Source organism: Misgurnus anguillicaudatus, chromosome 20, assembly GCF_027580225.2.
Source record: "Misgurnus anguillicaudatus chromosome 20, ASM2758022v2, whole genome shotgun sequence".
Classification (NCBI taxonomy): Eukaryota; Metazoa; Chordata; class Actinopteri; order Cypriniformes; family Cobitidae; genus Misgurnus; species Misgurnus anguillicaudatus.
This window is the reverse complement of record NC_073356.2, coordinates 18,702,908-18,720,324: the sequence shown is the minus strand read 5'-3', so window position 1 is coordinate 18,720,324 and position 17,417 is coordinate 18,702,908. Positions and strand designations below refer to the sequence as shown.

General features: G+C 36.1%; 1 protein-coding gene across 1 annotated transcript in view; it reads left to right on the top strand.

Annotated features, from left to right (window-relative positions):
- csmd2 (CUB and Sushi multiple domains 2) overlaps nt 1–17,417 on the top strand; it is a 317,300-nt gene that overhangs the window by 19,070 nt on the left and 280,813 nt on the right. Inside the window, exon 2 of the mRNA XM_055218930.2 lies at nt 4,042–4,258. Within this exon, the coding sequence (XP_055074905.1) occupies nt 4,042–4,258 (217 nt within the window). The remainder of the gene's footprint in view (nt 1–4,041; nt 4,259–17,417) is intronic.

The window sequence follows — 17,417 nt, the reverse complement described above, 5'->3', positions numbered from 1 at the left end:
GAATGTATACTGCTTGTGGACAGCATGCTAATTGCTAGAAGCTAGCGGGAGGTCCACCGTATCTTGGGAAAGTGGGGTACGTTAGGCTCGTCAGAAAGACTGGTCGGTAAGGCCCGGTCTTGGTTAGTTTGGCAAAACACTATTACTTAGTAAGTTCATGTAGAATTGTAAAATAAAGCAGTTAAACATTTATTTTAACTTTCAAAAATGGTACGGTAGCTGCTCACTGGGTTTGCAGGAGAAACCACGCTGCAAACTAACTAGCATAGCGTTTAGCCACATCGCCGTTCTCAATGGCAAATGACTGCTAAAACACACACACAAGTTCACCCACTCGACGTGCACCAATTCATGGGCGTGATGACCTCATTTTTTTAATGCTGCTAACAATATCTATATAGCCTACTGTCTACAAACATTAATAATATTAACATAACTATACACCGTTTAAAAGGTCTATGGGTTTAGCATCAGTGTATGGTCTCTGTTTTGAGATACAGATGCTCTAGCATCATACAATTAGTATTTTGTGACAGAAGTCCAGATGACAACATGCAGAATATAAACGTGACTTTTTACCTTTTGTGTTGATATAACGGTCGCGAATCAAATCCAGTCTGTTTTTATATGTGAGAATAATCCATGAAAGTCCAATAAAATACATTCAATGACCATTTTTGTCCACAAATCCGTATAATCCGTGAAATATAGATATATTGTCTGATGTTTACATCAGATTTCACATGAACGTCTTGTAATAAAAAATATAATATCGCCTGCAATCTGAGGACTATTTACGTCGTAACACACTGTATATGAGATTACACTTTAGGTTCCAGTAAACACATAAACACGCGATAAAACTTTGTTTTTAAAAGTAGGAGTATAATCCATAATATCCAAATAGCGCTGTTATTTCCGTGAGACATGATCACAGTATAGAGGATATCAGTGAAGTGACTGCTCTTTAGCTACCTGGTGGGTGGAGACCTGCGAGTGGGGTGGTGGGCGGGTAATTTCAAACGGAATGTAACGACAAGGCTAGTTATGTCACAACGGAGCGAATTTTGAAATCGTGCAATCTGAGACTCAAAGCAGAGGACATTCAGAAACCTGTATCTCACTCAAAGCAGCATGGATGGATTTTTTTCCAAGTTTATATGCGTGTGGAAGCACTAGAGACACAAAAGAACACCCCAAAACCCAGAATAAGTGAGTTTTTCATAATATGGGCACTTTAAAGCTAAGGTATTTGATTAACATGCCGAGAGCATTCGGTCAATATCTTTCTTATTTTTTATTGAGGTGGTGTTTAGTGTTTTTTTTTTTTTGCATTTGAGCTCTTGACTCATCTTCTAGCCTTACAATTCCAATTAAAAAAAATTTCAAGAGCTACAAATTCTACTTAGTATTTTGTTTTGGGATACTCCCTAGCCTAAATAATTTGCGTCATGAGTTAATTTGTGTCATGAGTACGGTTATCACAAACACATGCATTTTATACTTGGCACGAGGCATTCTCTAAACCCTAAACACTCTATTATCATTTGGAAAAATCTACAGAAATATGGCTACTGGCCCAAGGCAGATTATTTGAATACCACTCAACTGTATTGCAACAATTCTTTGAGAAACCGTTAGTTTAACAAAACCACCAGAGGTTTTTCCTTACGCAGATACATTTTCACTTAATTATTACAATTCTGTGCTGGTAGGCAAAGCTCTCTTCCTTAAGAAATCCAAATCCCAATTCTGTCGCGGAGTTATCCAATAAAACCCAGCAGGTTATTCGTGCATGGAATAAGAGGACGCAAATTTATTCCCACGTAATTGCACTCCATGTTTAGCATACAGATTCGTTGCGTTAAATAGCGTTATCTGACTTCATGCAATGGCTTCGCATTGAGTGAACGCAATGAACATTTGTGGATATGTGACATGCTGTTAGAGCTTCCTTTTTCATTAAGAGTAATCTCAGTGTAATCTCCACTCCAGTATGTTAGAGAAATGCGCGTGCTATATGTGGACATGCTGAGTTTTCATTTGTGTCCTGGGTTTGTTTTCATGTAATGTGCTTCGAATATAACAGATGTTATCTAATTATGTATCCTAATGCCATTTTAATCACCTAACCCCAGATAAATTCTTATTTGTTTAGGAATTAAACAAACAGATAACTGTTCTACACTAAGATTTTATATCTGTTTGCATTGTTTTGCCTTAAAAAATGTTTTTTTCTCTCTTTTTTATACACTACATACAGTAGAATATACAGTACCAGTTGAATATTCCAGTTGAAACTAGTAATATGTTGTACTAACCATGGGGGAAGTTAGGGCATGCTGTCAAATCCTGTGTGACTGGAGCAGATGTAAGATGGAATAAAAATACATAGATAACAAATCGGACAACATTAAAGATTATTAAAGCAAGAAGGGACAATTAATTAAAAGTTCTGGTAGATCTGTCCAGAAAAAGTAATTAAGGTCAAGCTTTTCTTTAATGAATGGAGCCACACACAGTTATTAAAATTTCAGATTGCATGCAATATTTTATAAGAGGTCTTTGACAGGTATGCAAAAGAGAAGTGCAATTAATGAACAAGAGTGTAGTCTGGGCTGCAGGCAATATAGAGTTATTAAAATTATTCAGAGTAATAACCAAGTGTATTATGAATGCTATTACCTGTTTTTCTTCCAGGGTAACCCTGGAAACGTTATACTGATCACTCATAGTATTAATGTTGTGAACCATGTGTAGATTTGAAAGGCTCCTGAATCTTAGTGCTTAATAAGTTTGCAGAGGTGGAACAAACATATAAATAAATATTACGGTAATTTTAGCTCAGCTTATTTATATGCACCTTGAGTATGCACTTTAATAATTACATGGACATTATAAGGTCCTTGTTATGGATGCATTTTATTGTTCTAACAAATGAATAAATGCTCTGTCAGATGAAATAACACAGTAATTAATGTAAATTAATAATGTAAAACCTAGACTAAACTGCCAAATGAACATATTCATTACGCTGCAGGTTGTAAATCATAGAGCATTGTTTGTAAATGCTCTGCAACTCTATGTTGATCGACTACTGTAGCAAACTTTCTGATTGAATATGTAAACAAATATGAAACACTAGCCTAATAAAAATAATGTACTTTTGAATAAACTGTAAAAGTGTAACAATGTAACAAACATACATGTCAAATAATGAAAACGTGACGTGCTATGTTTGGAATGTATCTATACTGCACACACACATACTATACATGAAGTATATACAGTCACCTAAAGGATTATTAGGAGCACCAAACTAATACTGTCTTTGACCCCCTTTCGCCCTCAGAACTGCCTTAATTCTACGTGGCATTGATTCAACAAGGTGCTGAAAGCATTCTTTAGAAATGTTGGCCCATATTGATAGGATAGCATCTTGCAGTTGATGGAGATTTGTGGGATGCACATCCAAGGCACGAAGCTCCCATTCCACCACATCCCAGAGATGCTCTATTGGGTTGAGATCTGGTGACTGTGGGGGCCATTTTAATACAGTGAACTCATTGTCATGTTCAAGAAACCAATCTGAAATGATCCGAGCTTTGTGACCTGGTGCATTATCCTGCTGGAAGTAGCCATCAGTGGATAGGTACATGGTGGTCAGAAACTATGCTCAGGTAGGCCGTGGCATTTAAACGATGCCCAATTGGCACTAAGGGGATCCTTGGAATGGTTGTGCCTGAAAAACCCAGTAACTGAGCTTTATTCCTTATATAATTTATTGAAAGTCGTTTATTATACCACCAGCATCCCTTTGCAATGCCAATTTCATGTCTATATTTACATGGTTATGCCATTGTTCCACTTTTACTGTATGTTCACAGTTTCGCTCAAAGTTATACAATTAAAGGTTAATATACTTTTATGTATACATAATGGAAAGCAGGTTCTTGACAGTTGAATACTGCATTAGTCATTTTAGCTGAATCTCAAACAATTTCATCCATTTAATTCGTAATTCTTCTCTTTTATTTACAGCTCAAAACTGCAGTCACACATTACACAGTCCAAATGGGACAATAGAAAGCCCTGGATACCCGTATGGATATCCCAACTACGCCAACTGCACATGGGTAATTGTGGCACAGGAACACAACCGGATACAGTTGGTATTTCAAGGCTTTGCATTAGAGGAGGACTTTGACATCCTCTCGGTCTATGATGGACAGCCGAGTCCAGGAAACTTACGAACACGGTAAGTACATTTTTGATTAAGTCATAAGTCTACTGTAAATGCTAGATAAAGTCACTTGGGTGTTTTAAAGTCATTAAATATAACGGCTTGCCAACGTTATATTCTGCATAGAGAGTGTAGAAATGTAAAATACTTAAAATTGGAAACTGTGTTATTTAAAGATGCATCATTAAAAGAAAAAACACTTTTTGAAGATCCTTGTTTAAAGTGAGCTAAAGAAAATAGCCTACAATTTAATTGTGATCCTTTATCTAATGTTTGGAAAATTGAAGCCCACGAGTTGATTCAGTGCTTTTGACTTTATCACTGACATAAGCCTGAATTATTTACTCTCTGGAGGCGTGTCCTTGGGGCCTTGACCTGTTCTTCATTCCAATGCTGCCTTTTTAAAAAGCTTGCCTACATTCATAGATCCTTTTGCTCATACATTTTCCCCAATGAAATGAGTTTTATAGATAACATTTCTAAAAATCTCTGAATGTGTTGCTTGTCTTCACTTTTTGTGCGTTTCCTTTTTATTTGAATGATATGCAACCCTCTACAGTGCAAGTAAATAATTCGATTAAACAGCGACTAAATTCTCACTTTTGGTGACTAATGGCACTTTTTCCATTTGCATATAGTACCACATGGGTCAGGTCTTGTCAGCTCACCTTACTTTGCCTCGGTTAGCTTTTCTAATAGGTGAGTTCGAGTTCTAGCGGCGCTGCGCAGACCGATAGGCGAGATTTGCCACTTGCAGTTCAGGGAGAAGTTCAGACACCTGCTGCTTGCCGTAGTGACGTGTGCCCCGTGTTTTCTTTTTTTATAGCGAATGAAGAGAATTAGATGGTGAATTTGTCAGAAACAAATCTTTTAATAAAAGTTGCAATCAGAAACTTCCAGAACCAGAATATTTTAGTTGCTATTTATTCTGTATGCACCATAATAACGGGAAACATAAGCCTAGATTATTAAAATACCGAGTTTGGTCTTTCACTTCTTTAGATTCTTATTTTATTAAATGACACAATATAACATAATCAGTTTTATCTCTTATAAAAAACATGAATTTATAATGTTTATTATTGGAACTGAAGGTTGGATTCACATGAAATACACATGACCAATCATGAAGAAGTGTCATTATCAGAACATCAGAAATATGGTTTGTTTTTACAGCTGTAAGTTTTAGTGGTTCCGAAAACTGTAACATTACAAATTAACATGAGAATATATATTTAAAATGTCTTTTCTTAATCTCTTGTTGCAGAGATGTTAAAAAGACGTGGTCTGTCTAGATAGGGGAACTAACTTACCCGCCAACGCCTCAAGTTCAGTGGCCTCCCTGTGAATTTTTGCATTACGTAAAATAAAAAGAATTGGAATTAAAACCACCTTTTCTTTTTAACATCTCATGTTTTATGTCACCTTAGCATAGAATAATGTAAAACACTTTAAAGTTGTCAAATCCTGCTCCTGGGGGGCCGGTGTCTCTGCCAGCTAATCAAGGTCTTAAAAGGCATACTAGAAACTTTCAGACAGGTGTGTTGAGGAAATTTTTAGCTAAACTCTGCAGGACACCGACTCTCCAGGACCGAGTTTGAACACCCCTGGCGTAGAGGGTTGCACAAGGACATTTTCAATAAATCTTCATTTTATTTGTATTATTTATTTTTACATTAGATTTTTTTTCCCTGATATCTGCCACATTTCCACGGTGTTCCGTAAATGTTAACCATGTTTGTTACACTGAAAAAAAATATTCATTGAATTTAATAAATTTTTTAAGGTAAGGGGTTGCAATCAATTTATTTGAGCTACATTTAAACAAAAAAGATTAGTAAAGTAAAATAAAATATAAGTCTTTTGTTTAAATGTAGCTTAAATAAATGGATTGCAACCACTTACCTTAAATTCAATGAATATTTTTTTTCAATGTAGACTAGTACTGCCAGTATAATATTGGTGTCAGCTGAACTTTTAATCCTGGAAAAATCCAAAAGATATTGACATTATTCAAATAGGCTATTATTATTTTATCATACAGCCGAGCTGTAACAGTCTGTATACTGTTTGCTGGGTCCATGTGGAATTGCATCCTGTATCATGCTTTTTTAATTTTTTTTGCTTCATAGTTTTTAAACCAACTAACCAACCTTGCTTAGAAGCTCATGGACTAGTGATGCGCAGGTCAGAGGTTTTTCCCGCTATTATGAAATATTTCATAAAATATTCCAACCCGCCCCGCACCAATGTATCTATTTTTACAACCTGCACCGCCCCGCACCCTATCTATTTTAATTCTTAAAATAGACATACTAGGCATTTGTAATGTAAATAAAAAGAGGCTTTATTTCAGCCTAAAAGTGCTTGGGAGCAACCATTAGATTACATCGCCCTGTAAACTGGCAACAACATACGTGAATGAACCATAGAAACCAGCATGGTCATATTAATATAGAGATAGGATAATGGTAAACATTTTCAACATTTGCAAATTCCCTACTTTAAATTCTCCCGCAGATCGTCTTTCATCTTTTATTTCTCCATTTGTTTTGTTGTGGGCTTGTGGCTGGCAGCGGGAGGTACTTGGCGCTTCCGTGACGCCAAAGGTTTGGGGATATCAAGTTACGTTGCGCAAGTTACGTTGCGGAAGTTGCGTTGCCACGTAGGCCTACGTAATTTAACCTTATCAAAGAACCTAATAAAATATGAAAATATGTTTCCAAATATTTAAAATATGCTACAGGGAATTAGACGCAGCATGTTTTTTTTATTTTGTTTTTAATGACCCGCCCCAACCCGCTCCGCAAAATTTTACAATTTCTTTACCCACCCCAACTCGACTTCTGACATCACAAGGGGAGCCAAATTTTAATGAGCTATTTTTTCACATGCTTGCAGAGAATGGTTAACCAAAACTTAACCAAGTTACTTGGTTAATCTTTTTCACATTTACTAGGTTAATAAAAGCACTGGGGACCCAAGTATAGCACTTAAACATGTAAAAAGTCGATATGTCCCCTTTAATGACAGTTCATTTTTAATTTTTCACTCTCAAGAGATTCCACTGTCTGTCCCAGAGATTTCACTTTTCTAGAATTCTTAATTCTCTGTAAAATATTTCCAGTGAGTCATTGTGGACCGTTGCCACCTATTTGCCCTACTCGAGTTGGTTGTCTATTTTAAATCTTAAAGGTTTATTATAATACATTTAAAGTATTGTTAAATTTGCTAAGTTTTGAATTTTTGTGATTCTTGTGATTTATTTGAAGTCTGTCCTCATTATGCAGAACGCTATATTATCCCACGTAATTTCTGTTGAATCAATTCTCAGCAAAGTCTAATCACTGGAGATGGTTTTGTTTGCGTGCTGTTTTATCCACCCAATTAGGATTTTATTCATTTGGATTTGAAGCAATTTGTGTGTGGTAAATTTGACTGAATTGTGTCAACAGAATGGTTTTACAAAGGCTGCTGTCAGCCCTTGAGTCAGCGTGTGATATTTTCAATGTGATCTTCTTTCAGTACTATAAAATCATTATATTTTAATATTTTTTGTTCAACGGTAGTCTACTATTATAAAATACATGGCAATATCTAATATTAAATATCATCCATGAAAACATGTCAGCAGTAGGCTGACATCTGTGACATGTAGGTGAATATTTCAGTATGTATGTCTATAATTGGGGCTATGGGATATATTGTATTGTGGATGCTGTGGGGATATATATAGCCGTCACCCCTGTGTCAGTCCAATATACAGAATGCCTTACAGCTACCTCTACAATAGCAATACATATACAGTATATATGTGTTTGGTTTTATTGTGTATGCAGCACATTTAGAGAAAGACCTTCATATAATTGAATCCTTTACTGCAGCAGTGCTTAATTCTGCGGCTGGAGATCCACTTACCTGCAGAGTTGCTTGGTAGTCATAATTACTGTACCATGTGATTTACATTCAAGTAATTTTGCTAGAAAAAACAGACTGGGTAATTACTTTTCCTTTGGGTTATTTTTGAAGAAAGCAGGATATTTTTATTGCACTGTGGCAACTAAACATAGAGTAAATATTGGGTTTGTAATTGCTTTACTGTATAAACAGTGTTTTATCATTCTTGTGGTCAGAGTAATTTCTAAATTGTTGTACCGAATCTTTCCTCTAACACACCTACAAATTTCAAGGGTTCTCTAAATCTGACAAACCATAACAACCTATGCATAAAACTCATAGATTAGATAACTACGTATCATAGACCAAGATGTTCTTTATGTATATCTCAGTGGATCAGCCGGAGCAGAAATATACCATTTGATATCTTTACTCATAAAAACCACAAACATTTTGAACCAATTATCTAAAGCCATTAATGTCATAATCTGGAGAAAAATTGGCATAACGGCACCGATTGGCACTCACGCAGTCCTGAACCGTCACCTGCAATTATCCTGAGCTATAACGTTAAAGGTAGATGACAAGAAAGTCAATTTTATACTGTAAACAACCCTCCAAAAGAAAACTGAAATGAAATATAAAGTTTATCGATATTGATGTTTCTGGCAGACAGTTGTTTCACAATATGGGATTACATTTGATTGCTGTCAACGGAGAAATCAACCAGCAGGGGCTGACTGAACCAGGCTAACCATTTTTGGAAAAGTGCACGTCAGGTTGCACAGCTACGCACATAAGTGCATTAAACTTTGACAGTTGTGCTTTACATTGATGCGTATTAAGATTAAAATTACCTAAGTGCTTTAACAAGTTTAACAATTTAAAATTCGTCCTGCATTTGAATGGTCTTGCAATATGGGTGTTGGGGTCTTGTAGTGGTGGCCACTTTGTTTAATTGCTCTTATTTATTTGTTTAACTCTCAGCTTGTACTTCCTCTTGATATATGGATGTCTCCTCAGCCAGCTTTTATGAAGGAGCAACCCTCCGACCAATACCATTAAATCAGACACCGTCATCCTTCTCTTTCTGTACTGAGTCCAAATCTGGTTCTGGCAGCATTGACTGTGGGTGTAATGTAGTAAATGTAAGAATTGAATTGAGCTTTTTTTATTCACTCCATAAGATAACTTCAAGTTTACCTTTCTACAGTTCAATGCTTTTGCAGAATTTATTGTGAGGAATCTAATTGCCGTCTAGAATTTTAATTATTAACAATTTCTACCTGTCAGATTCAATTTCATATGAAAAATGTGTGTTTTTTCGATTTAATGGTTTTCATTTATATACTGAAATTCAATATTTTTCTTAGAAAAAGTTTTGATTGATTGATGTTGGAAGTTATTGTGTCTTTAATGGCAAATCAGACCGAGAGTTGGCTGCATTGGAGTCTGTAGCTCATGGCTGATACTCTTGAAATGATTAGCAGAGAAACACTCAGGACTCTGTAAGTGCACTTGAGGAAAGAAATGAAGTGATGATGAGCATTGACGTACTGTTGCTGTTGTGTGTGTGGGTTTTGTAGGTTTGGCACAGTAAACCACCTACACTGGAAAACTGCATTATATATATGCATAATGTTTTAATGAAAATCACAATAAATCTTGATGTCTGTGTATAAAATATCATTTATCTCAGTATAACACTCAACATGCATTAGATATTGGAAATGACAAATTTCCAATTCCCAAGTTCCTACCTAAATTGAACAGCCACAAATATTTATTAAATCATATTTTATGATTAAATCATAAATTAACAATAACAAAAAACTCCACTCCAGAGTTAAATCTGTGTATGTTTATTTTAAAAAAATGTCATGGAGCTAGTGTTGTCCTGATAGAAATAGGCAAAGTATATGCAAGTATAACCAAGTATCTGACCCCTTGGCAAATTTCACAGATAGGTGAAGTGCAGTTTGTTGAATACCTCTAGTCCAGGGTTCCCCAAATCTTACCCTGGAGGGCCGAAGCACTACAGAGTTTAGCTCCAACCCTGATCAAACACACCTAAGTAAGCTATTCACGGTCTTCATAATCACTAGAAATTAACAGGTGGGTAAGTTTGATTAGGGTTGGACCTAAACTCAGTAGTGCTCCGGCCCTCCAGGGTAAGATTTGGGGAATCCTGCTCTAGTCTAATGTAGTACATGTACACTGTTAGACTTTTTATTGTATACATGCGGTAACTCACTGGCTACGTGTTGCCAGTGAGTTACTGTAACTGCCTCATTACAGTACCATAACTGTACATGTTTTTTACAGTATGATGCCTTTACCGCAGTTCCATTTTACAGTATAATACCCTTACTGTAACCTAGTTTTAAAAAATATATCGGCTTGAAGGGGAATCGAACCCAGGTCACCCTTATCATAGGTCTGTAACACTACCACACTGCCACAGAGTCACCTACACTCCCCAAGTAGCCTTTTCTGTCACTCTCCCGACACTCCGAGGAGCGCAATCTTGGCGTCACTAGTGTTTTGAAGTCTTGAGGTCAAATTCAAATCTGACGGTCAAGCATTTATCCATGATCCTTTTCTTGTTTCTATCTACAATTCTCAATAAATTATTTACACTGCTGACAAACAATTCACATGTTGAAATTTGCTTCACTACTAAAAGCATAACAAATAAAATGTATTTCATTTCATAGATATATTTTATTTTTCCATTTTATATGCTTTTATAACACTGTTTTATTCAACTACAGTAGCACTACTGCTGTTGTTTTACAGCAGTCTACCGCAATTTCAAAACATACAGTAAATCACTGTAAATTAAATGTTAATGCCCATAATTCAATGCATATTACAGTAATGAACTGGAAAAGAAACTGATGGTATTTTACTGGGCATTTTGTGGTAAGCAACTGTAGACATTACAGTTAAGTCTAACAGTGTAAGACATTCATAGGGCTTTTATTTTGGCTTTTTAATAGGTGTGTTCGACTTCATGTGGTGCTGCGCAGATCGATCTGCGGCTGACTTGAAGCAGTGCATGCCGGTTAGAAATTTTGTCAGACTTGAGCTGGCCCTTAATGCACGTGACTGTGGTTTTAAGGTACCGTGAGAGCGTTTCGAGAGTAGCCGGCTATCTCAGTGGCGCAGCCTCTCCAGTGCGACTGAACAGAGTTCTGACGGCAGAGCTCTTCGTGATTGGTCGCCTCACTGATGACAACAATCACGTGCATTTCATGTATAGAGGGTATGGAACAAAGTCACTTTTCCACGTGTCCACGCCGGAGCTCGCCCTGTTGAGTGGCAAAACATTCAACAAAATGGCTGGTTTTCATAGCGGCTGCTGTGAAAACGGCAGTAAAACTGACTATTATCAGCTTAAATTGAATTAAGTTGGCCTTAACAGTGACTCTAACAACTTGGCAAACAACCAGTAGTCTGCGGACATTGCCATATGGCCAGACATTGCTTTTTCTGACATATATGTTTGTCTTGCCTAACACTATTAAACCATCCCACCTTTGTAGAACGCAAGGCTCATCATAATGTATCTTTTTTAATGAAGGATCACTGACAAAAACTTTGCAATTACACAGAATAAGAGTATTTATTGGTGTGTTTTTATAGAACTTTTATCCCAAAATTGTACATACCTGACATATGACTATAGCTACTGATTTGCTTCTCCTTTGGGTGTTTTTTTTTTTTTTTTTGCAGTGTGAAATTTTTTGTTGAATCTGTTAGCACAGTCTATCACACAACTACTTTTCCCATTTTAGACGCATTTTATGCTAATGCTGTCGCTCAGCCACTCAGTGGGCGTAACCACAGTCACTTTTGCCGAACCTTCAGTTCCACTTAAACACATTATAAATTCATGTTTTATAACAGGTAAAACTCGTTAACACACCTGAATATGTTATATTGTGCAATGTAAAAAAAAATGAAAAGACGCTAAAGACGAAATTCTAAAATCCAGGCTTATGTTTACGGTTATTTTTGGAAATACACTATAAACAGCAACTGTAATATTCAATATAAAGTTATATCTAATTCACTTCTTTCGTGATTAAAAACAGAAAGACAGCACACTACAGCAAGCAGCAGGTGTCCGACTTGATGGCTCCCGCAGGCAGCAAACCTTGCAGATTGGTCTGCGCAGGATCGCATGAGCTCGAACACCCATATTTTGTCAAATGTCATGTGACATTTGAATCATGTGTGGCAGGTACGGGTAAAGATGTAAAAGAATTTAGACCCTGACATCTTTGCTTCTTATACGTAATTACTGTAGCTTAATTTAAGAACAAGGAACATTCCCATTATAGCTTACAAGTTATCATTTATTTTTTACTTATTATCCTAATTTTGGCAGTTCACTCTCTCATTAAGAGAGGAATGAGAAAAACAGGTGCAGGTGAGTGATGTGCCTAAATAAAACACTTTTTTTGTGCCATAAGGACACACAGGGTTTGTTTATAAGTGAAATGTTAAATTAAAGAACATGTAATGCACTTATTAAAAATCACAGATGTTCTGCTGTACTGTATTATAGAAGATAAATTATGAACCATTTTCCGATGATTTAACTGGACGTTTTGGGGGCAGTCAGGCTATAATTGATTGTTCATAGTCAGGTAGAACAGCGTGTGCTCTGCTTGAAGTTATGCAGCATTATTTGCTGTCAGTGCAGTCTATGAAGTGTGTGAACATTATTCTTTGCAGTCCTTCATGTGATGAGCAGAAGATAAAACAATGAAATTTAGTCAAAAGTTGCACTTTAAACATGTCAGCATAGTCATTTGAGTACAGTATTGCACCGTAACCATTTAATGTCTGTTAAATGACTTTGCATGTCTGTTTGTTTATGTTCACACATGTCTTTAATATTTATAATTAGCATGTTTTGACAAACTGCATGTGCTCATTTAAACAAATAACTATACAGTAAACATTCCCTATAGTTTTTCGCGATTCCGCGGTTGCAAAACACATTGCAACATCAACAAAATGTCACGTTATATTGCGATCTTGCATAATTTGTTATTTCATCGGAAAAAAATAAAAAGCTCTCATAATTATTTTATAAAATGAGATAATATTTAGCCACGATACAGAGTAGACAACTTGGTGAACATTTCTGGCTTTATTTTACTAACGCACATGAATTAATCTCTCTCTCCAGCACGCTACACCCCACTACCACCAACCCCGTGCCCACAACAGTCAATCACAATCTCCTGAGCACATATCACTACATTATCTCCTTTTTAATTTTACTGTTTTTAATTCTAATCTAGTATAATGCATTATTTTCATGAGGATATGTGAAAGGTCTGTGTGAGACCTGTGTGGCGCACCTGCTTTCTCACGTAAATGCCAATAACCAGGTGAAGCAAAGTCATAATGCATTTTAATTTAGTTTTTTTAGTCCTTTTATTAAGTTGTTGGAAACTTGGGACATCTGTGCACTATCATCTCATCGCAGCGTTAGCAAACACGTGCGCATGACGCCTGTCACTTTTTTGTTGAATCAACTCTGATTGTCATTTCAACTTACTATTATTTATCTTGACTAGAGATGAGTTGTTATAACTACAGGTACGTTGTTATAACTTATAAAATTAAGTTGACTTTTGTCAACTATATTTTATAAGTTGTGACAACTCATCTCTGTTGACATGACTTGTAAATCTGAGTTGATTTAACAAAAAATTTTAAGGCAGCAAAGTATTTCTTACAGTGCAGGCTTTGCACTTGAACGGTCACATACATGCATAATAACACACAAGTAAACACAAAGTTTAGGGAAGCAGTAGTTTTTAGACTTTACACTATTGTGCATTACTGTAGGTAAGTCATTATTAAACTTTTTAAAGAGTGATTGATCCTAAAAAAATAAAAACAAGATTAAGCGACGCACCTCTCTCTGGGTTGTCGATCAGGATTGATGCATATGTTTGTATTATTTACCCCCATCTAGTGGTGAAATTGTATTTTGCATTTAAACGAATAGTGCTCTCTAGCGCCTCGGCTTTCCAAATGCGTGTTGCAATTACGGTAGCCGTTATGTAATCACGGATCTCCTTGTCTGTTGCAGCTGGTTCACATGTTCTGAATGAAAACGCGTTGTGGAAATGCGTTGGTAGGCTAATGCTTTTTGTACCTCTTTGCTATTATAGTTTATCAATATGGCGGAACGATATGGATGCCTCCTTGGACTTACCCGTTCAATCTAAGTAAAGAGGAGAAATTCTAAGCTTATAAAGAAAAATAAAATCACTGGCAGAGGTCATTTGATACCAACAAGCACATATTCATGTATAAAGACATTGATTTTGATTAATAAAACACTTAAAATCCTACTTACAGTCCCTTTAAATCATCCTAGTGACACAGTTTTTAAAACCACTGTTTGACAGCTGCCTATATTAATCAAAAAACAAACAGTGTATCTGTAACTTGAAGTTGTATTTATTTGTCATATTTTCATTTTGTTTCTTTGTTCTGATTATACCACTGACTGTTTATCTAATTATTTAATTACTTGAGAACTTCTTAATAATAATTTAATATTAGACAAGCATCTAATGGTGCTTGGTATCCTTATTAGAGGAGGAAAAAAATCACAATTTTTGAGATGGTCCTCACTGCAGAACACGAGATCCAGGGGGCGGGGTTTAATCTAGATCCAACTCCTCCCACTTAATACTTGTTTCGCCAAATGATCCACTATATTTGCGTTGTTGCAGCCCGCAATTAGTTGCATCCTGTGGTCGCCAACGTTTGCTCTTATCAATTTAAGTGTACATTTGATTAATAATATAGTTGAGAATGATTCATAATTTAGTAAGTAATGATCACAGTTAGTGTAAGGGGAGGTAATGGGAGACGTTCCAGACAGGGTGATATCACTGAAGGGATATATTTGCGACACGCTTGGCTGTACATTATTCCACATATTACACATAAAAACACAAATTTATGTGATATCTTTTATTAGCACATTTTAAAAAAACCTAAACCATGTTTAAGAAACCTGTTTCCTAATGGCTGTAAAGAAAGACGTGTTAAAACAAGTTCAAAGTCGCTACAAGACAAACATTCAATTTATTAATTTCTAATTAACTTGCCATATATATGTTAATAATTATGCATATTTATACTGTATACATTCATAGGTATTAAACTGCATGAATTACTCGTAGTGCCCGAAATGTTTTACTCCAAAACATTATAGCAAAAACACTTACATTTCACCTTAAAGTCACTACTTTTATTGTAGTCATAAGTAAAGTTTGTTTTTCTGTCAAAAAAATAACTTAATTTAGTTAGGACTCAATGCGGAAATGGTAACGCAACAACACGTGTATGCTCCGCCCCTGGATCTGAATCCAACCCCGCCCCCTGGATGTCGTGTTCTGCAGTGAGGCGCTACTGCAATTTTCCAAACAATTTTCCAAGCAATTTTTCTGATTTATTTTTTTATATGTCGCCTGCCGTTAGGGTTAGAGTTGGGTTTGGTTAGGGATGTAATTTTATGTAAATCTAACCCTAAACCGAAGCAACAATGGTAAGAAAATAGGACAAAACAGTCAAGTACCCAATACGTGATAATCACACGAAAACAGGAATTCGTTATACGTTCACGAAAAAACACGAAATTTCGTGATAATAGCACGAAAAAAGAATTAAAAAAAACGTGACTATATAACGAAATTTTGTGAGACTGGGCTGAAATTATCAGTCATTTTGATTGCAAAAATCACAAAAATAAATAGTAAAAGGCTGAAGGGACTGAGTAATATGTTGTGTACCTCAAATTCGGTAACAGTCAACAGGAAGTCGTCTTTGTGTACATACGCTAAAAAAGGCTGGGTTATATATATATATATTTTAACATTTTCTGGGTCAAAAAGGGACAAAACCAACCCTTTGGTATGTAATTTAACCTATGCTGGGTTGTTTCAACCAAAAATGCTGTTTTAACCTATTGTCAAATATAAACATTTTCTGGGTTGATTTAACCCAATAGCTGGGTTCCTCCTTTTTTGAGCCAATGCTGGGTTGAAAATAACTGAGCATTTTTTAGAGTTTATGCTGGTACTTTAATGGAAATATGTCAAGATTGGGTTTATTTGAATAGAGAGAACACGGGGGACGGCAAGGAAGAAAAATATTTGTCCATTTGGTGGAAACTATTGAGATTCCATTGACTTACTGCCATATATCATTTCTTCCTTCTATATCCCACTGCATTTTCCCATATGACGTGATTTATTTCTTACCACCCTCAGGTACTTGATGGAAATCTCGGCACTTATTGTTGCCCATAATATTGGCAGAGCCATAAATGGAGGATACATTACATTTTATTCCTTTTTCTTATTTCTTTCTCAGTTATACAGTACTTCAGGCCACAAATACCGCACCATACTGTATTTCCAAAGCACAGTGGGAGGTGAATGATGTCATTCTAATTGATCAATGTAAAAGTTGTACTGTTGCTATCTACGCTCATTTCCATAGCCGCTCTTTGCTGTTACAAATTGTTGTTGTAGTTCTGGAAGCAGAAATGAGATTTTGGTAGCATATGTATTACACTATGCGTATGTTGAAATGGGTGCATGGGTGCAAGGCAACATCAATTAACCTACAAAGATGAACATGACCTCTTCTCTGCTCATCACACATTAGAGATATCTAAAGGGGCTCAATTGTTCATTTCAATCTGCTGTCAGAGATAAAACCGAAGCATATGTCAAAGTCTGGGTGACATTTACATGCGGCTTATGATCAGCTGTGACATATTGTTGTCTTCACTTGATAGTTCTTTTCTTTCATTCCTCTGACGTACCCTCCCCAATCCCCCACTCTCATCTCTCCACCCTTCAAAGTGTGAAATACTTCATCAAATTACGCTCGCACCTCCTGAAAAGTGACACAGGCGGTACTCAGGGGAAAAAAGTGATAATGAGCCTAATTGATCCGGTTTCTCTGTAATGAGACGCCTGTGGAAGAGTCTGCATGTGTTTGGGCTTTAAAGGAGAGTTGTTGGGTTGTTTTCTATGATGTCCTTTCAAATGTTACCTTCTGACCAACACCGTCCTTGATATATGCTGAGTCGTTCTGTGTTATGTTTAGAACACTGGTGCGAGAAAACATTTTATTGTTTTGGTATTTTTTGAGATCTCTGAAATGCATGGCCTTTCAAAGAAAATCTTTTCAAAACAAGGTTAATTAAAAAGTCAAGTGA